A 24,427-nucleotide genomic window follows, 5' to 3' on the forward strand; every position below is an offset into this window, starting at 1 on the left:
CTTTTAGGGAGGCAAATGGAGATGTTGTTCCCCTGCAAGATTTATTGGCCATTGTAAATTACGTTCTATTGCAAACAGTTGCCTCAGGAGGCAATTAAATTTAGATCATATTGTTCTCAGGTTGGCACAGGCAGGTGTTGACTTGCTGAGGCTTTGCACAACAGCCCCTGTCTGTAAGTGTGGGGCGGCCTGGATGGCAGAATAACCCTATTCCCTGGGGGGATAAGCTGCTACTTTGTTAGGTAGTGAGTTCTTTGTCAGAGGGGCTAATCAATTCAGGAGGGAGGATCTGGCCTAGACTGTGACCCTGAGGGGAGCACGCAGGCTTCTGAACGGAAGCTCAGGCAATCAATCCTGATAGAATGGGTGAAAGTGGGACTAGAAAGGCCATTAAACTTCCTGATGGCATCCCATTGCAGGGTCGGCCACCACAGCCTCAGCTGTCCTGGAGAGTTTGTAAACTGGTAAGTGGGGCACACCATTACCATCACCATGATAACGACTGTTGTGGGCAGTTACTAAATACTGTCGGTGATGTGTCTGTTACCAAATCTCCAGGTGCTGGCTCTTAAGAACCAACCCACCATGAGGGAGACGAGGGGGCTCACAGTGTTATCTGTGCTGGACTGAGCCTGCAGGAGATTTTGCCGCCAACCTGCAGCCCTGGTCCATTTGGGTAGGTGGGCAGTAATGGGTACCAAAAAGTTTGGTGGGTGCCTGGGTACGAGGGCTCCTCAACCACCTGTATTTCAAGTCTACACCTCGCTCCTGGATTCCAGGACTCCGTTGAAGCTACTGGTGGGCATCTTGCTGGCCCACTACTTCCTCACCAGCGCTGTGTCTTTCCCTTCCGCTCTCTCCTCAGGCTGTTGTCCCTGATTCTGTTAACGGCACTGCTGAGAAATGGCTGAGGTGACTGGTTAAGGAGGCTTGTTCTGGAGCCCCAGTGCCTGGGTTTCGCTCAGCCTCTGCCATTTGCCAGTTGTATCACTTGAGGCGAGTAACCTCCTAGAGCCTCAGTTTTACCCTATAAAATGGGGACAGCGATTTGATGGGAAATATCTAGAGTTGTTGTACTAAAATAATCAACAGAAGAAACTGTGAGTGCCTACTATGTGTTAGGAACAGGGTTCAAGTCCTAGCTAGCCAAATGTTGAAACCTCAACCTCTTTTTTCAAACTGCCGTAAAATATACATAATATAAAATTTACCATTGTAACCATTTTGAAGTGTGCATTTCAGTTGCGTTAAGGTTATTCAGGTTGTTGTGCATAGATCACCACCATCCTTTCCTCCTTTTTTCATCTTGCAAAACGAAAACTCTGTACTTACTAAACACCAATTCCCCTTTCCTCCCTTCCCCCAGCCCTTGGCAACCACCATTCTACTATTTGTCTCTATGAATTGGACTCTAAGTACCTCGTATAAGTGGAATATACTGTATTTGTCCTTACGTGACTGGCATATTTCACTGAGCATAATGTCTTCGAGATTCATCCATGTAGCATGTGTCAGAATGTCCTTTCTTTTTAAGGCTGAATGATGATACTCCATTATATGGACACACCACAGTTTATCCATCCATTCATCTGTCCGTGGACACTGGCTTGTTCCCACCTTTTGCCTGTTGTGGATGATGCTGTGAGACGTTGGGCTCTCAAAGGTGAGCCTCAGTTTCCTCTTCTGTGCTGTGCACCTGGCCAAGTTACTCCTCCCTGCGGTGGAAGCTGCCTCGGCGGGCTCAGCAGCTCCTCGGGTGTCCATTCCACTCCAGCCTCACCCTCAGCTCCCCAAGCAGGGGTCATGCTCCCTTGTTGGAATGCTTTGTAGCTGCCAGTCCCTGGCCTTGTGACATCTGCAGACATTGCCCCAAGAGTTTCTGGGACCCCGCAGAATTTTGACCAAAGGACTTGCTAGTTTGGGCTGGGGTCCTTGTTTAGCTAACACCAACCACCTCTACTTCTATGTTGGGCGGGGTGGGAGTTGGAAAATACCCAGGACCCAGTTCAAGTCAAAGTCAGATGCACTTTGCTCAACCCACTCAGGCCCAGGGTCCCGTTGACGAGCAACGAGGAATTTTCCAAGGTTAGTTTTGTCCCTAGAGGCACCGGCAGCAGCGATTCCTGCGTGTCCTGCCTATCTCAGGTACCTCGGTCTCTGAGCCTGGGGAAGAGGGAAAAGCGCACTACAATTCCCAGAGGTCCTCGGGCTCAGGGGGCGGCCCCGACCCCCGCGCGGAAGAATTGGACCCACCAACCGGAGCCCAGAGCGGGGCGGGGGCGGTGCCCGGGAGGGGCGGGGCGGGGCTGTGGGGAGGAGGCAGGCTTGCTGCGCCAAGGGCCAGTTGCGCGGAGAGCGCGGGGTTGGAGAGCCGCGCGTGCGGAGGGCCTCGGGCGGGCGCCGAGGGACCTCTCCGGGCCATGGGTAAGCAGCTCCTTGGCCTGTCCCGGGACGGGGCTGGCGGCCTCGTGGGGAGGGCGAGGTTGCCCTGCCAGGTGCCCTCCGGGCCCTCGTGGCCATCCGGGCCCCCAGGAGGGGCGGAGCGGGGCCGGGGGTGGACTCCGGGGCGAAGGCGCAGGCACCCTAGCCCCGCTGGGGCGCCAGCGCCCTCCACCCTACGCGGGAGGGGTGAGGCTGGGTGTCGGCGCCCACTCTTCGAAAAAAGGAGAGACAAAAAGTTTTGGCGGCCAGGGGCTTCCCGGACGTTTATCTCGAAACTCTTTTCGTCGTCTCTTGGCTGAAATTTACCAAGTCCTGTACGGTTCTGTCATCCCACTTCCTGCTGTGGTTTCAATCTCGAGCTGGTCTCAGCTAATTTGTTGTGACAGGCTGTCCGCAGCAGTTTCTCTGCCTCCCAGCCCCCATTTGCCCCCCCCCCCCGCCCCGCCCCGTCACATCCCCGCGGTTCTCAGAACCCGCCGGCGCCGCCGAGAAGAGGCACCGGGGTCCCTGGGCGCGCGCGGGGCGCTTTCCACTGCGGCCGCCGTTTCCTGAAAGTGACTCTGCGCGGGTTTTGAAGAACTTGCTCAATGCACTTTGAAGAATCAACTGTTCCTCTTTCAGCAAAGGGGTGTTCTGATCCTTCGGCGGTTACCGGCTTCCCGCCCCCTACCCTTTCTCTTTCTCTTTTCTCTTCCCTTTTTCTCTTTTCTTCTCTGTTCTCTCTTATTCTTGTCTCCTGTCCACCTTCCTCTGCCCTCCCCCACCCGCCCGGCAGGAAAGAGCTATCTTCCCTCTTTGCTATCGTCCTCTTTCTTGTGTCTTCTCTTTCCTCGGGTCTCCTGAAGGGACTCGGTGGCGGCCTCGGGAGTGATGGGGCGGGGGGGTGGGGGTGGGGGGGAGCGAGAGAGTTGAAGCGCAGGCTGCGACCGTGCAAGGAGAGAGATGTTTGCCTTCGCGCTCAGCCGGAGCTGCGGAGTTTGGTGCATCTCGGTCCCTTCGCAGAGTGTCCGGGGGCGCCTTCAGGCGGGGTTCAGCCCCGCTGAAGTGGGTGGGGGGTGGCGGGGCTCTCTAAGCGCCGGACTCTGAGGGTTCACGGTGCGGGTCCGGGGGCACTGTGCTGGCCGGGTCCAGCGTCCCTTTGTTTTCGGCCGGTCAGCTGTCAGGGAGGGGTCCGCGGAGCCGAGGGGAGGATAACAGGTGCTTCTCGCCCCCCGCCGAGCACCACTGTTGAGGGAGTCAGCGTCTCTGTGCCTACATGCCCCCTGGGGCAAAGGAGGGGTAGGAGATAGTGACTAGAGAGTCTAGCGCCCAGAGTGGAGTTCCATACTCCCCGGAGCCCTGGGGACCCGTCTGGGGTGTGTGGCAGAGGTAGAAAGGACCTCAGGGGATCAGTCCCTCTTCCTTTGATTTACCGGCAGAGAAACTGAGGCTTAGAGTTAGGTCTGGCAGTGAGAGGGAGGCAGACCTCCCAAGACCTCTCCCCTCCCCCTTGCCCTCCTGTTACCTGATGGTAGACTGGCCAGGGACTGCCCACACTCCCTCTTAGCCCCCTGGGGTCTCTACCAGGAGGGTGGAAATGCTGAAAGGCTATGGAGTGCCCCCTGGCAGGCGTTAGGCAGCCTTCCTCATGTCCTGGCTGTGTCTCTACTCGTGGGTCATGTCTTGGACAAGTCACTGAACCCAGTTTCTCCCTAGGTGGAATGGGAACACAAACTTAAAGTTCATGGGGACCTAGGAGACAGTCCTTACATGGAGCTGTTACTGTTATCAAATACCACCCAGACTTGGAGGGGGGGGAACAGTGGGTATTCAGCCTATCCTGGCATAGGGTCTTTTAGGACATACCAGAGCTGACTAAAGGGGGACAAGAGTCCTAGTGCGGTTAGGAGACGGTAGTCTCACATTTGGAGCCCCCATGCCACCTACCTTTCTATATTTCTCTCAAGACTGTCATCTTGGCCCCAGCTGCTCTCAAACCCCGTTTTCCTGTGCCCCAGCTGAGACACTGAGGCAGGGCTGGGGCAGAAGCTGCACCCTTCGGGGGTCCCTTGTCCGGCTCATGCGTCCTCAGCCCTTGGCAGTCCTCCCTCCCCAAACTGCCCACTGGAGAAAGCTCCGCACCGAGACTGCCAGGCAGCCGGCTCCTGGGCCACAGAGTGGACTGGCGGCCTCAAAGGCTGTCTTTGTTTCAGCTCCGGCTCAAACTAAGAGAAACTTAAGCCAACAACCTCAGGCGAGGTGGGGCTCGGCGAGGTGGGGCGGTTTCTGCTGGTTGTTATTGGGCTGCTGTTACCATTATTGTCGTAATTGACGCAATTGATGCAGTGCTCCCAGTGGGTGACTTTTCATGAAAGGAAGTGTTGCTTCCTTCCCATCACACCAAGGGTGAATGGGGCGGGGCGGGGCAGGGCAAGAGAAAGAGAAGAGGAGAGGAGAGAGATATAAGTGGTGCGGTCTGGCACTGGGTCTCTGACGGGCTCTATGGCTTTGAACTAGTCACAGCCCAAGCCCCTCTCTGGGGTATCAGGAGCATCTGAGATCACGTGGTCTTACTGCACCCATGTGGTTGTTTATGGAGCACTTGTTCCAGGCCTCACGCTGCTCTGGACAGTGAGATACAGCGGGGAGTGAGCAGCACAGGCAGACCTCGGATCCCACCGAGGGGCGTGGGTACACACACACACTTGGCTGTGGTTTGTGTCGGAAGCCTTGTTTCTTTGTCCTGCGTAGAACATCGGGCCCATGGGGGTCTAGCACACCCACCCATGAAAGGGATACCGTGGTACAGAAGCAGTGGCTGACTTGGTAAAAGATGCAGCTCTGTGGAGCAGAGCCCCTTCCCACTCTTACCTGATTTCAGCTTGTCAGCAGAAGCCAGACTTTTTAGCAGATTAATAGGAGTGGTGTGATGGGAGATTGCTTCTTTCAGGGAGAGAAGCAAGCTTGCACCCTTTGAGCAGATAAGGAGCTTGGCGTCTCCCTGTTTCCATTAAAAAGTCCAGATCTCAGAGCTCAGTTTTGGGACGGTCAGACTGCTCTGGTTCTGAATCCCAGCTTTGCCACTAGTAAGCTGGGTGACTTCAGGCAAGTGATGAACCTCTCGGATCCTCATGTATTGTATCTGTAAAGGGGGAGATAGAACCCACTGGGTGGCTGGGAAGATTCAGTGAAGCGGTGTACAAAAATGCCTAGTCCACGGCCCGGCAGAGCACTGAGCTGAGTTGGTGGAGTGTATGATTTGGAAAGGGAAGTAAGGAATCGCTTGAGAACAAGTAGACTCCAGGGAGCGTCCTCTTTTGGAGTTAGTGACTGAAACTAACCTCTTCACTGCTGTGGTTTCAGGAGCTGGGGTTTAAGCTTGGACTTTAACACAAGCCATGGAGTGAAACAGATCAGATTCCTAATACCAGAAGGGCTTTGGGCAGCACGCCACCCCCAAGCACCCTGCCACCCCTGTTCACTCCCCAGTGAGGCACGGAGTCACAAGGGCCCAAGGGCTCAACTCCTGGCCCAACCAGCAGCCTCCTGTTCTCTTCCCAACAGTGAGAGGAGGAAACAACAGAGACTGTGGAGCCAAGTCCTGCTGTAGATTATCAAAGCTTTTCTCACACTGTTATCTAGCTGCCCAAAACACAAGGAGTAAGCTCAACAGAAAGCACACAGGGCCTTTAAGAAGGAACCTCTGAGGACAGCAAAGGGAGACCTGAATCTGGGGAGACATGTGGTCCTGAAAAAAGGAAGGTGCCATATCAGAAAGGTGTTCTCTTGGGGCGCCTGGGTGGCGCAGTCGGTTAGGCGTCCGACTTCAGCCAGGTCATGATCTCGCGGTCCGTGAGTTTGAGCCCTGTGTCGGGCTCTGGGCTGATGGCTCAGAGCCTGGAGCCTGTTTCCGATTCTGTGTCTCCCTCTCTCTCTGCCCCTCCCCCGTTCATGCTCTGTCTCTCTCTGTCCCAAAAATAAATAAACGGTGAAAAAAAAAAATTAAAAAAAAAAAAAAAAGAAAGGTGTTCTTTTTCTTCAAAGTAATTTCTAAGTTTAAATGCAATTCAACCAAAACCCCAGTGGTTTTGTTTTTTTTTTTTTTTAAGGGAATGTGACAAATTATCCTGAAGTTCACATAATTATTTAAAAAGAGTAATGATGGGGGACTTGCCCTCTGGATAGTCAGTTGTTTTACAGTTAAAACAGCATGCATGAGTACTGGCATTCCACGGTGAAGGAAACAGTAGAAAATTCCAGAAACGGTTTCAGGTGTGTTCCTTTCGTTGTTATTTAGAGAGAGAGAGAGAGCTTGAGCACACAAATCAGGGAGAGGCAGAGAGAGAGGGAGAGGGAATCCCAAGCAGGCTCTGTACTGTCAGCACAGAGCCCGATGTGGGGCTGGATCTCATGAACGGTGAGATCATGACCTGAGCCAAAATCAAGAGTCTGACCGCTTAACTGACTGAACCACCCTGGCGCCCCTCCTATAAATTCCTTATAAACCTTTAGATTACGGGGAGAGTAGCATTTCAAATCACTGGGGGAAGGGCATCACTCAGTCAATATTGGGACACGTAACCGTTGGGGGGAAATGTGATTAGATCCCCATCTCATACCTTATAGATTCCAGCTGTGTTCACAGTAAACAATGAAATCGTCATCATCATTATTGTCATTGTTGCTTCCTGGATGGAAAAAGCCACGTCTGAACGACATTCCTTTGACCAGCAGTGGTTTTCTTCTTGCAAGTTGCATCCACCTTCCCGTTACAGTGGGGCATCTGAGGCTTTGTGGCGATAGCAGGACAGTAACTCAGAGGCTGCTGGGCAGCAGCAGTCACTCAGGAGCAGGTGGGACTCTTCCGCCTCTGCAGGCTGGATGTGGTTGGGAGACTGGGATGGCCGGTCCCCGAGCCTCTTTCCTCCCCTGCAGAGCCGGGAGAGCAGCCCAGCCCTTCCTCAGAGCACTGGAAGGTATGGGAGCTGGGAACCTGGCAGGCAGGGGAACCCACCTGTCACCTGTGGCAGGGGTTTCACACTTAGTTTTCCTAGCAGAACCCTCTTCCAAATGAAGATGATCTAGAACCCTGGGGTGCCATGACTTGGGGTAGCCAGGGACAGGACAGAGGGCACCCTGGAGAAGGAGGGAGAGGACTGTCCTCTCCCTCAGCTGAGGCTGTGGAAGTGGGGCCCAGAAGGCCCTGCCAGGCAGAGAGCATGCTAGCCTGGTTGGGAGAGAGTGGAGGCTGAGTTCATTTGGGGACTCAGCTGGACACAGAGATAAAGAGAGTGTTTCCCTTTGTGGCTCTAGGCAAGAGCTCTAATCCTTTTCCTGTCTGGGGTTAAACGGCTCAGATTGGTGACCTCCTTTCCAGGTAACTTGAGTGCCTGGCTCCAGGAGATTTTCCCCTCAGCATGGCCCAGGCAGAGCTTACCAACTCTGGAACCAAGCAGAAGGGATAGAGGTCCTCTGGCCCAGTGGCTCTCAAATTGGCTGCCCCCTTTAAGATCCCTTGGGGAGCTTTGAACTGATGCCCCTGCAGAACCTTAAATCAGACTGGGGGTGGGGGACACAGTCACCAATGTCTTTAAAACGCTCCCTGGTGATTCTAATGGGTACTGATCCTACCACTTTATTTTTCTGCAGCTGAGGGCAGCCACTTACGAGGGTCACATACCAAGTTTGTAGGAAGGCTCCAGTGAGAAGCCCCAGGATCACCACATGTAGGGACTCAGGGTGGAGAGAGTCCTTTGATGCTGAGAAGCTGAGCAAGCAGGAAAGAAGGCAGAGAGGGTGCGAAGACAGGTGGAGAGGGGCGCCTGGGTGGCTCAGTTGGTTAAGGGCCCGACTTCGGCTCAGGTCACGATCTTGCGGTCTGTGAGTTCGAGCCCTGCATCGGGGCTCCGTTGACAGCTTGGAGCCTGGAGCCTACTTCAAATTCTGTGTCTCCCTCTCTCTCTGCCCCTTCCCCATTCGCACTCTGTCTCTGTCTTTCAAAAATGAATAAATGTTAAAAAGAAAAAAGGACAGGTGGAGAGGGCAGGAGGGCAGGGAGAAGAGCTGGGGGAAGTGGCTGTGCCCGTGACCTGGTGGACTTTAGGAATTCAGGGAGAGTGGCCAAAGGACTCCAGGGTCTTTCCCATTTCACAGAAGGGAAGACTGAGGCATAGGGTCACCAAGAACTTGGTTGGAAAGGCATCAGCTGGGGAGGTGGGGGCAGGTCAGTTGTTAACACCTGGTTATTTCTGGATATTGACCATGTCTTGATTGGTCAGAAGCCAGCCTGAGAAGAAGGCCTGAGTGCCTTTCTCTTTGACAAGCCTTAGGATCGGTTTCTCTTCCAGGCTTATTTGGACTTCTCGTCAAGGCTTTTTAAATGCTGGTGATGACAACAGCAACCACGATGGTGGCAAGGCCAGGCCACTTGGATTGGTGGTCACACAGACCTTACTTTGAACCCTGGTCTCCCAGGGAGACAAGCAACTTAGCTTCTCTGGCTTCAGTTTCCCCTCTTTAAAAGGAGATCCCTGGGGCGCCTGGGTGGCTCAGTCGGTTAAGCGGCCGACTTTGGCTCAGGTCATGATTTCACGGTCCGTGAGTTTGAGCCCCGCGTCGGGCTCTGTGCGGACAGCTCAGAGCCTGGAGCCTGTTATGGATTCTGTGTCTCCCTCTCTCTGACCCTCCCCCGTTCATGCTCTGTCTCTCTCTGTCTCAAAAATAAATAAACGTTAAAAAAAAATTTAAAAAATAAAAATAAAAAAAATAAAAGGAGATCCCTCCTGGAGGCCCCTCTGTGGCTCAGTCAGTTAAGCATCCGACTTCTGCTCAGGTCATGATCTTCGTTCACGAGTTTGAGCCCCACATCGGGCTCTGTGCCAACAGCCTGGAGCCTGCTTTGGATTCTATGTCTCCCTTTCTCTGCCCTTCCTCTGTTCTCTCTCTCTCTCTCAAAAATAAATAAAAACATTACAAAGAAATAAAAAAAAAAACAAAAACTAAATGAGATCCCTCCTGAGGGCACCTGGGTGGCTCAGTTAAGTGCCTGACTCTTGATTTGGGCTCAGGTCGTGGTCTCACAGTGGTGAGATCAAGCCCCATGTCGGGATTCTCTCTCTCTTCCCCCTTCTCTGCCCCTTCCCCGCTCACGTGTGTGCACGCACACCGTCTCTCTGTCTCTCAAAATCAACGCTTTTTTAAAAAATGAGCTCCCTTCTGGGACTAAATAAGAGAACACACGTGGAAGAGCCAGGGACCCGTGCGGCACAAGCGAGTAGTTGCAAGCAGGGTGAAGCTTCCGTGAGCGACCACCGAAGGGCACACCATCCCGTGGCCAAAGGTTCTGGCCTCGTGGGCCACGCTGGTGTGGGTTTGTTGTTGTCACGGCGATTCTTTTTCTCTCCAGGACAGAAAGGGGAGCTCGTAGGTGCCCAGTGGTAAGGATTTCCTGAGCTGGAGCAAACCGGGAGAATGGGAGCGTTCATGCTAGGTTAACAAAAAGGAAGAGAAGGTTAGAAAGAAGGGGAGATCCAAAGCCCGGGGCTCCTGGTCTGAGGTGCACTGCCAGCTTGTCAGAGGGCTGGAGGCGGTTTCCAGTGTTTTTTGCAGGGACACGGGTGTTGTGCCCTTGCAACTATCAGCTTGTGGCTGCCCTTGGTAAAGTCGAGCGCCTCCTGCCCTCCATGCACGTTGTTGTGAGACACGCTCCTTCTCACTGAAACCCGGCGCCTACTGTGTGGCTTCACTGAATTGTCAGGAAGCCACATGCGCAGTGGGCAGTTCAGTCCGGATGGATGTGAGTGGCCGAGGGTGCCCAGCGGAGCAAGATGGTTGTGCTAGGCTGGGGGCTGGGAAGGGCCACCCACAAGAAGTAGCTTGTCAGGTGAGACCCTTGCAGGTGACAGGAGCAAGTGGCCTAATGAGGGACAGTTAGCCCTCTGCCGGTGCTCATAGAAAGGTCAGATGTTTCATGAACAGGAGCTTCTAGGCTTCTCGATTATTCCTGGAGGATCCAAGCACCCGCTGTGGTGCTCTTGGGCTCACAAACGTGGGAACCTCTGCAGCTTTCCCAGTTGGGCTGAGGTGCTGTGAAAACGCTCTGCCTGAATGTTGGGGCAGGTTTTGGAGACAGGGTTTCCCTGAGCACCATGGCCCGACCTTACTCTCCTCTGACGTGACCCCAGGGTGGTTTAAATTTTCCTTCAAAGGATGTGGGGAGCTGGCTGGAACAGAGGAAGGAACAGCAGCAGGTGTGGGGCTCAGTCGGAGGTGAGCCTGGCAGAGAGGAGGGAGAGCAGAGTTGGCCACCGGGGTGAGCCCACAGGTGTGTGTAAAGGGCCAGCCTGTGTGCAGCCAGGGACCAGGAGGCAGGGGACACTTTGCCGAAGGAAGGGGAGGACTCGCTCCACACCTGGTGGGTTCAGATGGGGGGTGGGAGGACCTGCCATCTCTCCCAGAGGACCTCTCCTCACTGCCTGTTCTTCTTGCCTGCGTCTCAAGTGCTCTCTCTCCCCCCTCCCCCACCCCTTCCCTTTCCCCTCTTTGCAGCACCTCCTGTCAAAGGGAAAAGGAAACAGTCAGAGGAGGGTGATCCCCTAGACCCATCTGTGTCCCCTCAACGCGATGGTGAACAGAGCAGGAGCCAGAGCCCCATCCATCTGGAGGTGAGTTGGGCGACCCCTGGGGGCCTCTTCCCTGCCCCTCCCCCCCTCACCTGTGCACAGCCTCCCTGGTGAACTTCGGGACTTCCCAAGCTCTCAGGAGGATGTGTTCCCCACGCTCCAGTCTGCTGAGCCGGGCCCAGCCCTCAGGTGTGGGGAGCTGGGAGCCAGGGACAGGAGGATCCTCCCGTGACCCATGGCAGGGGTTTCAGACTTAGTTTTCCTAGCAGAACCCTCTTATCAAATGAAGATGTGCCTGGAGCCCCGATGAATGAAACCGATAAAAGCACTGTTTTAAGATGTAAAACCACGTGTACATCCGTGCATCCCTCCAAGTTTACAGCGTGGGTATTAGAGTCCCTCAGCGAGATCACTAAGGCCATTTCGGTGAGCAGGGTCTGAGAGGGAGCCGTGGGCGACCCAGTGGAGCATTGGCCTGAACGTCCATTCGTCTTGGCCGTTTGCTTTGGTGGCACAGCCTGGAGTAAAAATCCTGATTCACGTAGAAGAGTAGTTGCAAATGGTAACGGTTTTTCACAGCTTGCGCGGAAGAGCTGCCGAGGGAGTGCCTTCATTCTGAGGCCTGCACAAGACCAGCTGCCTTGGTCTCCAGTGCGTCACAGTTTCATAGGTGACGCGTGAGTTTGCGTGCCATTCATTGTCGGAGGTCTTCGTTCAGTGTCAGAAACACTGAAACGGTACTTGAATAGAATGTTTTGGGAATGCACAGCTGTCTGTACTGTTCTAGGCCCTCATGGTTTACATCCTTCAGGACCTGGGAGCTGTCTGCTCTCCAAGCCCTGAGCCCCAGCTCAACCATACCCCACTGCCCTGAGCCACCAGCCAAATGAATACCATCAGCAGACACTGCCCCTCTGGAAGCAGGAACCGAACGTCCTGACAGAAGTGTGTCAGGAACCCAGGATGGGGCTTCACCACCCTAAATTCAGCACGCAGACTGGCAGCTCAGAGAGGCAGGCCACCACAGCAATGGCTCAGTGGACACAGGACCCCGCAGTGCCAGAAAACAGCAAGCACCTTTGCTCCTTCGGCTTGGGGACTCTGAGCCTGCCACCAGGAGCTCACAGTCTGGTAGAGGAGCTGAGACACAGATAGAACAAATCCAGAGCAAGATAGAGAAGTGCTCTGCCTGGAGAGAGGCCTGGGGAGCTGCAGGGCTGCTCCTATGGCTGTCTCTGGAGCTGGGCCTCTGGGGACCCTGACTTGGGGTCCTGGGTACTAACAGCTGACAACTGCGTCTTTCTCATGCCAAGAGACAAATCACTCCAGCCCAGAGCCGTAAGCTGGATGCTGGGAGCCTGCTCCCTCCTATGGGAGCCATTCCTGCGGTTGGGGACCACACGCTTCGTTCCTCCCCAGCAGCCAGTGGCTCCGCCTGTCCCCAGCCACCCACCAACTGGGGGCTCATCCCAATGCCTCCTGTTCTTTCCCCAGGACTCCCCTGAGGCAGGCGGGGAGCGGGAGGAGGACCAGGAGCGGGAGGAGGAGCAGGCCTTCCTGGTCAGCCTCTACAAGTTCATGAAGGAGCGACACACGCCCATCGAGAGGGTGCCCCATCTCGGCTTCAAGCAGAGTGCGTCCCTGGGGTGCAGGCAGGGAGGGGGAGCCTGGCAGGGGATCCCATCCAGGTAGGGTGTCAGGGCAGGCACCTCCACTCTGGACACCCCTGGGTGATGCCAGCCCACAGAAAGGGCACCCCCCTCCAGGCACAGGGCTGCAGTGGGTGGGGCCGGATCTCTGTCCTCCTTGGCCACTGGACTGCCAGTGCACAGGGCCTAGTCCACCCATCCATTGCAGTGGCCCTGTCTGGGTGTGTGCTGGTTCTGTGCCTGCCTGACAGGTCCACGGGAATGGGCTGCTGGTTGTGCCCTCCCCCTACAGAGGCTGACAGGGGCCCTGCCCTCTCTTTTCTCCAGTTAACCTGTGGAAGATCTACAAAGCAGTGGAGAAGCTGGGGGCCTATGAGATGGTAAGGAGGCACCTCCGGGTCCTTGCCATGCTGCATCTCCCAGGCCTTCCCCACTGCACCCTGTGGGGTCCTGGGGAGGAAGGGCCCTGTCCCCACCTCCAGATAGGAGGCAGAGGCAGGGTCCCAAATCCCGCCCCTTCCCTAGCTCTCCTGCATGCTGTGTGCTGTGGGGGAAGAGGGCCTGCCTTGCCGGCTTGTACTTTGCTGCTCAAAGCAAGTTTTCCTGTCTTCCCATCTGTTCTGTCTTCCTCGTGCTCCCTTGGCCTGGAAAGCTGCTGGGGCCAGCAGCCGGGCAGTGGCCCCTGGGAGGCAGGGCTGGCTAGCAGCCAGGCGAGCCCCTTCCCAGCTCCCTGCCGCCACTGCTGGGGGAGAAGCAGCTGCAAAACTGCAGTCCCTGTCCCTGTCCAGTGGGGACCTGGAGCTTCCAGGACTCCACCAGCAGGGGAGGGTGTGCCGGTCGTGCCCTCATGAGGTGCCCTTGCAGGTGACTGGCCGCCGCCTCTGGAAGAACGTGTACGACGAGCTGGGGGGCAGCCCGGGCAGCACCAGCGCGGCCACGTGCACACGCCGCCACTACGAGAGGTACGGGGGCCGGGCCCGGGTGAGACTGCCTGCAGGACACCTCGGCCCTCACCTCGGGGCGGGGCAGGGCGGGGCAGAGCAGAACCTGGGGGCAGGGGGGAGGGGGCGGGGGGGGGGGCGAGCAGGACGTCCACACCTCCCACTGGACGTACAAACCTGAGCTGCCTGCACCGCATTCATCACCGCCCAGGCCCAGCTCGGCCACACCGAGCGCCTCCTGGGCCAGATGAGGGAGAGAGGTGGGAGGTGTGGCACGTGCCTGCCGGGCTGGCCTCCTGGTGGACACGCTGTGCTCCTGCTCAGGCTGGTGCTCCCATACGTGCGGCACCTGAAGGGGGAGGACGACAAGCCACTGCCCCCTTCCAAGCCCAGGAAGCAATACAAGATGGCCAAGGAGCCCCGCGGGGATGACGGGGCCCCTGAGAAGCCGAAGAAGGCCAAGGAGGAGAAGCGGTTAGACCAAGTAAGCTCTGAGCCTGCCTGGGCCACCAGCTGACCCCAGGCCTCCCTGTCCCCTGGTCCCCTGCCAAACACCTCCCTCTTACCACCCACGTCATGGCCGCAGAGCACCTTGCCCAGGATAGCCAGAACCTACTCTGACGGCAGATCCGTGGGGGGCTCCAGGGTCATGGTTGTGCCGGTTCAAATGAGAGGCCCTGTGGGGTCTGAACTCCAGCCCGCACCTCATTCACCAGGCCCTGTGTCCTGATACCATGCTGTGCCCGTTCAGAGGACAGGAGACCGTTTGAAAATTTTTCACAAAGGTGCTGGAAGAGTGAACAGAGGCTCTTGGGACCCCTCTGTGACTCTGCTCCACAGGACCCCCAGGTCAGGGTATGTGGCTCACACCCAGCCCTGAGGCATGAACTTTTCTCATTCCAGATGATGCCAGGAAAGACCAAGACAGATGCTGCCACGGACCTGGCACAGCTTCCTAGCCAGGAGCCCCCCAGGGATGGCACGGAACAGCCAGGCCCGGCCCTGGGCACCTCTCTGCCCTTCGTGGGTGCCAGCAGCTGCCCTGAGGCCTACAAGCGGCTCCTGTCCAGCTTCTACTGCAAAGGGACGCATGGCATCATGTCACCACTGGCCAAAAAGAAGCTCCTGGCCCAGGTGAGCAAGGCGGAGGCCTTGCAGTGTCAGGAGGAGGGCTGTCGCCACGGGGCAGGCAGCCCTAACGGGGACCCCCAGGCATCCCCAGCTGTTCACCTCTCCGAAAGTCCTCAGAGCCCAGGAAAGCCAGCTGAGAACTCCAGGCACCGGCTGACCCCTCAGGAGGGATTACAGGCACCTGGTGGCAGCCTCAGGGAGGAGGCCCTGGCCGGTCCTCGCCTGCCAGCCCCCATCTTCACTGGCTGTTTCCATGCGTACCCCACCGAGGTGCTGAAGCCCGTCAGCCAGCACCCCCGGGACTTCTTCCCCAGCCTTAAAGATGGGGCGCTATTAGGGCCCCCTGGCAAAGAGGAGGGCCTGCTGGTCAAAGAGCCCCAGTTGGTGTGGGGCGGGGATGCCAACCGCCCGTCTGCATTCCATAAAGGCAGCTCGAGAAAGGGCAGCCCTTACCCCAAGCCCAAAGCCTGCTGGGTGTCCCCCATGGCCAAGGTCTCTGCCGAGAGCCCTGCACCCCCACCTACCTTCCCTAGCATCCCAGGCCTGAGCAACAAGCGCAGCCTGGAAGAAGAGGGCTTTGCCCATGGTGGCAAAAAACTGCGGGCAGTGTCTCCCTTTCTTAAGGAGGTGGACGCCAAGGAGTGCGGGGCCAAATCCGTGGGGTCCGGCTTGGCCGTGTCCTGCCTGCTGGGCCCAGCGCTGGGGCCCACCCTCCCCGAGGCCTACAGGGGCACCATGCTGCGTTGCCCGCTGAACTTTGCCGGCACCCCGGACCACTTAAAGGGCCAAGCCACACTCCCCTTCAGCCCCCTGGTCATCCCTACCTTCCCGGCCCACTTCCTAGCCACTACAGCGCCCTCCCCCATGGCCACCGGTCTGATGCACTTCCCCCCGGCATCCTTCGACAGTGCCCTTCGCCACAGACTTTGCCCAGCCTCGTCTGCATGGCACGTGCCACCTGCCACAACCTATGCAGCACCCCACTTCTTCCACCTCAACACCAAGCTTTAGGTCTGAGCCCACGGGGCTGTGCCGTGCTGTGCAGGGTCTGAAGTGGCCTGAGACGGGGAGGCACTGCCGGGGGTCTGGGCTGGAGCCTCTTCCCCGGGAGAGCTTGGCTGTGCCCAATGCAGGAACGTGCCCCCTGTCTGGGCAGCCTGGCACAGAGAGGGAGGCAGCGGGAAAACTGGGTTTGTCTCAAGGAAGCAGCCCAAGCCTGCGGGGCCGTGGGAGAAGACGGTGCTGGGCTGGCAGCTCCCAGCTAGGTCCCCAGAGCAGAAGCCAGGAACGTGGTGAAGGGCCAAGGAGCTGGGTAGCAGTTTGAGGTATGCAGGCTGCCCGTGGAAAATCCAATAAAAAGACCAATGCGAATCCACCCAGCCCTGAGGTGTGCATGGTTTGGACCTTCACAGGGGCAGGTGAGGCTGGGGCGTGTTTGTGGGTGGAGGCATTGGTGACAGGGCTGGGGGAGCCAAGGAGAGAGACCTACCTTGCATCCACTCAGATCCAAAATGCCTCCACCCCCGCCGAAGAGCAGGGGGTCAAGTCTCCTGTTCATAATTCAGCAGGCTGCAACATTCGTCCTGTGCTTTCTGTCCACTTTCATAGTAGAGTCTCAGGGCAACTGCCTGTCAGGTGGGGGTCTGAGTCTCTGAGAGGGCTGGTGACTTGCCCTGGTTCCCCCAGGTAGTGACTGAGCAGAGCTAGCCACTTGGGTGTGATTCGAGTACTCAGAGCTAAACCACAGGACCCCAAACCATGAACAGCAGGAAGAGCCCTGGGGGCCAAGGGTGTGAGCAGGGAATCTGATTGGTCTGTCCTGGTGGTGGACTTACAGAGCCTGCTGCTCAATCCTCCCAGTGAGCCCCCTCACCTGCCCAGGGGTGGCCCAGGAGGTTCCCGATTTGGATAGGCACCTAGAGGGGAAGGGGAGTGAAGGGGGCAGAATCTTGGCCTGGGCATCTGTGTTCATTAGATACGGTTGTTCTGGGGGCTCAGACCCTGCAGCCTAAACAACCTCCTTGCTAAAGGCTCAGTTTGGGGAGCTGTCTCAGTAGGAGGGAAGGCAGAAGGGCCCCTTTCAGAGGCTTCCCGCTCCTCCCCAGGCTGCCTGGCCTCAGAGGCCGGCACAGTAACCTGCTGAGCTTCACGTGTTCCTGCAAAGGCAGTGCTGCTCCAGAATGCAGGGATGGTAGGGGTGGGGGCCAGGCCCCCAACTTCCAGCCTCCAGCCTCAGATTGGTCAACGGGGGCCTTTGACCTGCGCGGTCGGAACTTCCCTGCCTTCTGGGATACTCATGACCTCAGGTCATGGGAGGGGCAATCTAGCGTGACGACCCCGCCCCCACCCCCACACTTAGTTAACAGATGTCTAGGCTGAGGCCCCCCCCATGGGTTCTGTTTGCCCAATGCCACCGCTGAGTATGACAGAACCCAGACTGGGGCACACACGGCATTTCTGACACCAGGGGGTGGGCTACCAGGGCTGAAGGCATCCCATCCAGCCTTGCCTCCAGCTTCCACCCCTGGAAGCTGCCTGTGGAGGGGGAGCTCAGATGGGCACAGGCCAGAGAGCTGCCCTCCTAGGGGTGGGGTAGCCAGAGGGTGGTAGTCACCGCTCCTGGCTCTGCTGGGGGTCCCTCGATTCCCCACCTCCCTCCTGGGCGATGGCCAGATACCAACCAGCCTGAGTAGCGGCATGACCTCCAGTCCCGAGCCCCCTGTTCCCACATGCTGCCCATCTCTCTAGGCTCCTGGAATCTCTGGTGAACAAAGAGGGGCGGGAGGGCTGAATTCTGCCACCCTCCCTGCGAGTGCCCTGGGTGCTGGGCCACAGGCCACGGGGTCAGATCCCCTAGGTAAGGGGGAGGCGAGGGCCACCTATTGTGTGCAGGGTCCTGCCTGAGATGGGGCACGGCCACTGAGGTCCTTGTTATCTGCAAAGCCACAGTGCCCTCGTTCTGGCACAGAGGTGGGAGGTGCGCACCAGGCAGAACTTGGGCACGGGATGTTCAGAGCTGTGATGGTGGTGCCCTCTGCAGGGTGTTGGGGGGACTACGCCTGGTGGAGAGGCTGCGACCTGAAGTTGGCTCCTGAGAAGGAGGCTGTGGCCCTTGCTTGGGGGTCAGTAAATACCCAGGGCTCAATGTGGGCATGCTTCCTGGGAAACTTCTGCGCCCTGCATTTCCAGTGTGCCGCTTTACATGATTTTTCTCACTTGCCCCTCATGATTCTGGGGAAGGTACTGTCCTGATTTATAAACGAGGAAACCGCTCCGAGAGCTCTATTAGGTTCAGACGCTGCTGACAGGCAAGCCTGACTCACTGGAAGGACATCCTGCACGTACTTCCTGGGCACCGCCGCCCTACGTGCACAGGTGTGCTCCAGGTCGTGCTGTGTACATACCCTATTCCTTTGCATTCCTGCTGTGTCCTGACAGCCCTTGCCTCTGCCCTGGGGACCCACAGGCCAGCAGGACTGGCCAGAACCTACCGTTGGGGCATAAGCCATGTCTCAGGACCATTTTAAAGACCGCTTTCAAACTGTCTGTGGCATTCAAGCTGTTGAGGGTGGCAGTGAGGGCTTGCTGCGTGGCGATGAGTGGAGGCAACTCGGGAAGGAACATCCCTTTTCCTGGTGACCGTTGAAGCAGAAGGCCGTGTGTCAGGCATTCGACAGACAGCTTCCATTCCTAGCGGGTTCCAGGCACTGGTTTAGGTGTTGGGATGGACGCATCAGTGGACAAAACACTCAAGCCCCCGCCCTCATGGAGAGGACATTCTATAGGCAAAGAGGGGACAGAAAATAAGTGAATCAAATACAGAGCATGTCAGGAGGAGTTAAGCCCCAGGGAGAAAAATAGGGCTGGGGAGGGGAGTGTGCAGTTTGTTTTTGCGGTAAAATGTAACTTAGCCTAACATTTACCTCATTCTGCCCATTTTTTTTTTTATTTTTTTAAAAGTTTTTTTTTTCTTTTTTTAACATTTTTTATTTATTTTTGAGACAGAGAGAGACAGAGCATGAACAGGGGAGGGGCAGAGAGAGAGGGAGACACAGAATCGGAAGCAGGCTCCAGGCTCTGAGCCATCAGCCCAGAGCCCGACGCGGGGCTCGAACTCACGGACCGCGAGATCGTGACCTGAGCCAAAGTCGGATGCTTAACCGACTGAGCCACCCAGGCGCCCCTCATTCTGCCCATTTTTAAGTGTGCGTTTGAGTGCACAGTGTACAGTGTTGGGCTGCCATCACCACCATCCATGTCTAGGTTAAACAGGGTGGCCAGGAGTTCTCAGTAGAAGGTGGCATCTGAGCAGTGGCTGGAGGAGGTATAGGGGGAGCCATGTGGCTCCTGAGGAGGGCAGAGGGAAGGGGGTGGGGACGAAAGCCCTGGGCAGGAGTGGGCACGTGTGTGAGGAGCTAGAAGGCCTATGGAGTTGGAAGAGAGTGAGCTGGGGAAGAAACAGGGTTCCACAGGTGGCTGAGGCTGGATGTGTAGAGCCTTCTGGGTTCCAGTGTGAGCCAGAGCAGAGGAGGGTCATGGTCTCTCCAGCTCTCACAAGAGGCTTGTGGTTTCTGGGTGGGACCAGGTGCTGGGGGGTGGGGGTGGCAGGAGCCCATCTACAGAGACACAGGCAGCAGGCTTGGGCGCAGGTCCCGAGCGGGTGGGGGCTGTGCACAGCTCTGGTGAGTGCTTTTGTTCTCCTAGGGAGTATGCAGGGAGGGGGGGCAGGATGGAGGTCTGAGGAGGGAGAAGGGCAACTAGAGATCTCCAAGAGAGGGGACAAGGCTATACAGAGCAGGGTGCGGGGGCTTCTGGAAAGCCCCAAGTTCCCACCCCAAGAGGCTAGCGGCGGGAGTTTCCACGGGACTAGCAGCGGTGAGGTGGTCTCCCTGCCACTTGGGCCAGCTGGATGCAGAGCCGGGACTTGCAGAGGGGGCACTAGGTGCCACGTGAGTGGGAGCTGCACCCGGAGAGCCGGCCGAGCAAGGGCGACCATGATGGGGGGCGGCAGAGAGGAGGCTGGGAGGATGCAGTGAAGGACCCAGGACGGGTGGGACCAAGGGATGGTAGGTCCTGGTGGCTTCAGAGGAAGGATGAGGAGAGATGAATGTGCTGAGGGAGGGCGAGGAGGCCCGGGTACGGGAAGCTCTGAAATCAGCACAATAGCATAGCAGTGGTTTGGGGCAAGGCCTACCTCTGAGTCTTTGAGGATCAAGAATGGAGGATGGGGAGGAGGGAGTACAGCAAGGACCCTAGTCAGGGTCTCCTGGCATGACCTTCAAATGGGGGGAGCACGGGGTCTGGAAGCAGGGCTTTGCTCAGCCACCCTCAGGGGTGTGTGAAGTGTCCCACACTGGAGGCACGGCAGGGGAGCATCTAGAGGTGGGCACAGGGTTGGCCAGCAGAGGACGCCCCACGGGTAAGAGATTTCCATTTAAACTCAAGACCAGAGCATGCAGAGAGTGGCCTGAAGATGTGTTTGGTTTGTTTGAACCGATGTGATATAAAAAAGGTTTTTGTAACTAGCTGTCAGCGTTTAAAAATCAAGAGATTTCCCATAAAAGTTTGGATATCGGGCTTCTCTTTAAAAATCAGAACCTCTGGCCACATGAGACCACTTCCTGGAGCTCAGTAAACGCTGCTGCCCCTTGGACAGGGATTCCTGCCCATTCAGTACAGTCTCCCCGACGCCCCTTGTCCTTAACGCCAAGGGACCCAGCTCCAGCCAGGCCACCTGGTCTCTCCTCTGTTCAAGCCAAAGTCCTGCTGTTGTGCGGCCACTAGGGGGCAGCTTTTGTTCTTTGTTGTCCACAAGATCAGTTTCCTAAGCAAGAGTGTCACTGCTGGGAAACTCAACAGGGCTTCCAGACCAGAGGGCAGAGCAGAGTCTGGTTGTTGCCAAGTCGTCTGTGCAGTGTCCCCTGGTGTACAGGGACAGGGGCAGGCAGTGGTGGGCTGGCCAGCGCATGGGCATGGGTCCCTATCCTGCCCGAATCCTGATGAATCAAAAGCCTTTGCCCCTCCCTGGGCCACATCTGTGTGTCTGTGAAAGGAGTATGGTCACTTCTAGGTTCTGCCTGTGACCCAGAATGAGATGCAGATAGGCTCTAGTGACTGATGAAGGACAGGTGACCTCTCCCCCCCACCCCCCACCCCCCCAAATCCTGGTCCTGGAGGACCTTCCCAGCTTCTCTGGGTCCCTGGCCACTCCCGGAAAGCCACTTCTCATCTGTGCACAGCAAGTGACAGCCACTGCCCAGCCCGTTTGTGAGGCCCCCACAGGGAGGGGAGGGGCTGCCGGAGGGAACAGGGAGAAGGGGCTCCAGGCAGGGGTCTTAGAAGGACGGCTGCACCACTACCACCACCCCCGCCAGGCTTCCAGCTGTCTCCAGGGTTCCTGCTTGGCCTTGTCACCCCTCCCTTGAGGGAGCAACGGGGAAAAGATCAAAAAGCTGGAAACCAGAACACGGGCCATGAGATGACTCCCCACAGATTCAGTGAGGGTTCTTAGGCCCTTTACTTGCAAGCAACAGCAAGGAACTCCCACCCAGGCAGGAAAGAGCCTGCGGGGCTCAGAGACCCCAGGGAGAACAGAACAACCACACACAGGGACCGTAGCCATGCATCTCTGGGGCACTGCCATCCGGGAGCTGGGGCCGCCTCCTTCTGGCTCATCTCTTCCCAACGATGCCACGCTGGTAGCTTGAACTAGGCCACAGTGAGAGCGTTCACACCCCCCCAGGAACCAGCGTAGGTACGAGTCAGAGCATCCCCTTTCCTTGTCGCTCCGTGCCCCCCATGCTTGGGGCTCCAGCATTTAACGGCACACGACCACCATCTGGTCCAGCTTCAGTGGCTAGGCCTCCTGGTGGGCCTTAGCTCAAGGATAAATTTTGAGGAGAGAGGATCTGATCTTATGTCCTGTGCTCACCTGTGTTCCTGAGGCACCAGCCTGTCATTTCAGAAGTGTATCCTCCATGGGGTGCCTGGGTGGCGCAGTCGGTTAAGCGTCCGACTTCAGCCAGGTCACGATCTCGCGGTCCGTGAGTTCGAGCCCCGCGTCAGGCTCTGGGCTGATGGCTCGGAGCCTGGAGCCTGTTTCCGATTCTGTGTCTCCCTCCTCTCTCTCTGCCCCTCCCCGTTCATGCTCTGTCTCTCTCTGTCCCAAAAATAAATAAAAAAAAAAAAAAAACGTTGAAAAAAAAATTAAAAAAAAAAAAAAAAAAAAGAAGTGTATCCTCCAGGTAGACCAGAACAGTAGCAGCCACTGGTGACGTCAGGGGAATACACTCCCCCTGGGCTTCCTTTTCCCCGCCTATAATATGGAAGTGAGTAATTTCTACCTCGAGAGTTGTGGGCAGTTAGCGAAAGTGCTTTGTAAACTAAAGTTCTGGATGCATGTGAATCATCACCTCCTTCTCTGCAGTTCTGTCTGGCCCAGCCTGACCACCCCCTGCCTGCCCTGTATCTCAGGGCTTTTTTTTTTTTTTTTTTTTTTTTAATAATTTATCGTCAAGTTAGCTAACATACAGTGTATACAGTGTAGTCTTGGCTTCAGGAGTAGATTCCTGTGATTCATCACTTACATACAACACCCAGTGCTCATCCCAACAAATGCCCTCCTCAATGCCCGTCATATCGCTCGTCGTCAGGGAAACACAAATCAAAACCACACTGAGATACCACCTCACACCGGTCAGAGCGGCTAAAATGAACAAATCAGGAAACTACAGATGCTGGCGAGGATGTGGAGAAACGGGAACCCTCTTGCACTGTTGGTGGGAATGCAAACTGGTGCAGCCGCTCTGGAAAACAGTGTGGAGGTTCCCCAAAAACTTAAAATAAGAGCTTCCCTATGACTCAGCAATAGCACTACTAGGAATTTATCCAAAGGATACATGAGTGCTGATCATAGGGGCACATGTACCTCAGGGCTTTTGAAATTTGGGCTTATTGCCGACTGCTCTCCTGCCTGGCTTCTGACTTAGAGCCATCCTGACCTTTGTGTCCCGTCTGGGCCTGGGACAAGAATGGTGAATCTGGGGTGCCTGGTTGGCTCAGTCGGTTAAGCATCCAACTCTTGACTTTGGCTCAGGTCATGATCTCAAAGTTCATGGGATTGAGCTCTGAGTAGGGCTCCATGCTGACAGCATGGAGCCTGCTTGGGATTCTCTCTCTCACTCTCTCTCTGACCCTCTCCCCACTCAAAATGAATAAACATTGGGAAAAAATGATAAATCTGCTTCACCCCAGGTACCAACTCTCATTGTTCCTGGTTGCCTGCAGTTTTGGGTTGACTCAGTCTGAGAGTGATGCATTGATTAGTAATGTCTGCCAAGGACCTGGGAAGTGGAAGATACTTACCTGCCAGAGTTGTCATCCTCATCTCTCTCTCTCTCTCTCTCTCTTCATGCATGATCATGGGCCAACTTAGCGCCACGTCTCAGCTGCAGGTCCTGTGCTCACGAGCAAGGGTTGTGGGACAGAAGAGCTTGGGCCAGGGATCCTAATCCTAGAAGCCTGGGTTGGACATCACTTGCCTGAGTAGTAATCAGGGAGGCAACTTCTTAGGAGAAATCCAGATAGGTTACTCCCTCCCCTCCCAAAAGAGGTCTCCCCCCCCCAACCCCATCCCCATGAGCTGTGTGGAGAGAGGTAATTGATGATGAACTCCAAGAGTAGAGTAGAACAATTTTAGTGTCATTGTGGAGTGACTGCAGTGCTTTGGAGGTTTGTGGCAGAAATTAGTAGATGATCCATTAAAAGAATTCCAAATTCCAACTCTGGTCGGCTCACCTCTTCCATAAACTTGGCCCATGGCCCTCTGCCCTCAGGTTAAACCCCAAATGTCTTAGTTTAGAAGGCTCTTCCCTCAGTCTCCTGGCTCCATGGTCCTCCCAGCCTCTGTCTGGGTTAAGCCCTGAGCTACTACCTCAGCTCTGGAAGCACAGAAAAGATCTACCTGAAAAACTTTACTGCTCCCGCTACTCCAGCCTCACCCAGAAGTTTTCCTCCCAGAGCCTTACTGGGTTAGGTGCCCATCCCCTGTGCCCCCACAGCACCTAGTACTGCTCACATACTGCCACTGCTGGACCTATTAGAGTCTGCACCCTCATGCCACACCATAGGCTCCCTGAGGGAAGTCCGTGTTTCCCCCCCATCACCACCAATCCCCAGTTCTACCTAGCCCATAGGACAGGTGTCCTGGTCCCACCCATTTTTTAGCCCAATTATTCTCAGAAACACTCCCCTTCAGAGTGTTCCCCAGCTGCCTCTGAGTGGTTCCCAAATAACTTGCTCAGGAGTCATCCCCGGGTTATTTCTAGAGAGCTCTTCCTCACTCCATCAGCCTGAAATGCTGGTGGCCCTGGAGAGGAGCCAGCTCTTCCCAAGTGACCTCAGCCAATTCTTGCCTGGCTTTGGAGAAGGGGTAGAACCCATCCTTGACTATTGCTTCAGAAATATGGGCCAAGCCCCTTCTCATCCCCCTACATGCACATACACATACACACATACACACACATACACACACACATACACACACACGACTAGGCAAGAATAGTAGCAAGATTTCATTAAACTTTCAGGAAAAACAGCAGGGAGGCACAACCCATAACTGCTTCCTGAAATTGCTACTCAACCTAACCCAGATGGTGCCACACCC

At 56.2% G+C, this 24,427-nt stretch overlaps 1 protein-coding gene across 2 annotated transcripts; it reads left to right on the forward strand.

The window, feature by feature from the left end:
- Positions 1-2,311: 2,311 nt before the first annotated feature.
- ARID5A (AT-rich interaction domain 5A) lies at positions 2,312-16,138 on the forward strand. Of its 2 annotated transcripts, XM_006930339.5 has the most exons (7): positions 2,312-2,424; positions 10,969-11,084; positions 12,537-12,675; positions 13,019-13,071; positions 13,556-13,653; positions 13,957-14,116; positions 14,536-16,138. In XM_006930339.5, exons 1-7 carry the CDS (start codon positions 2,421-2,423, stop codon positions 15,772-15,774), a joined length of 1,809 nt encoding a protein of 602 aa, XP_006930401.1. In that variant the 5' UTR covers positions 2,312-2,420; the 3' UTR covers positions 15,775-16,138. The 2 variants fall into 2 exon arrangements, with proteins under 2 accessions (XP_006930401.1, XP_044910576.1); XM_045054641.1 differs by lacking the exon at positions 12,537-12,675 and having other exon boundaries at positions 2,398-2,424.
- The last annotated feature ends 8,289 nt before the right edge of the window (positions 16,139-24,427 follow it).

Source organism: Felis catus, chromosome A3 (assembly GCF_018350175.1).
Source record: "Felis catus isolate Fca126 chromosome A3, F.catus_Fca126_mat1.0, whole genome shotgun sequence".
NCBI lineage: Eukaryota > Metazoa > Chordata > Mammalia > Carnivora > Felidae > Felis > Felis catus.

Bases quoted from the DNA above. Each gene is read 5' to 3' on its own strand.
- ARID5A (XM_006930339.5), top strand. The intron at 11,085-12,536 runs GTGAGTTGGGCG...TTCTTTCCCCAG, and splicing joins AGAGCCCCATCCATCTGGAG to GACTCCCCTGAGGCAGGCGG. The intron at 13,654-13,956 runs GTACGGGGGCCG...GCTCCTGCTCAG, and splicing joins ACACGCCGCCACTACGAGAG to GCTGGTGCTCCCATACGTGC.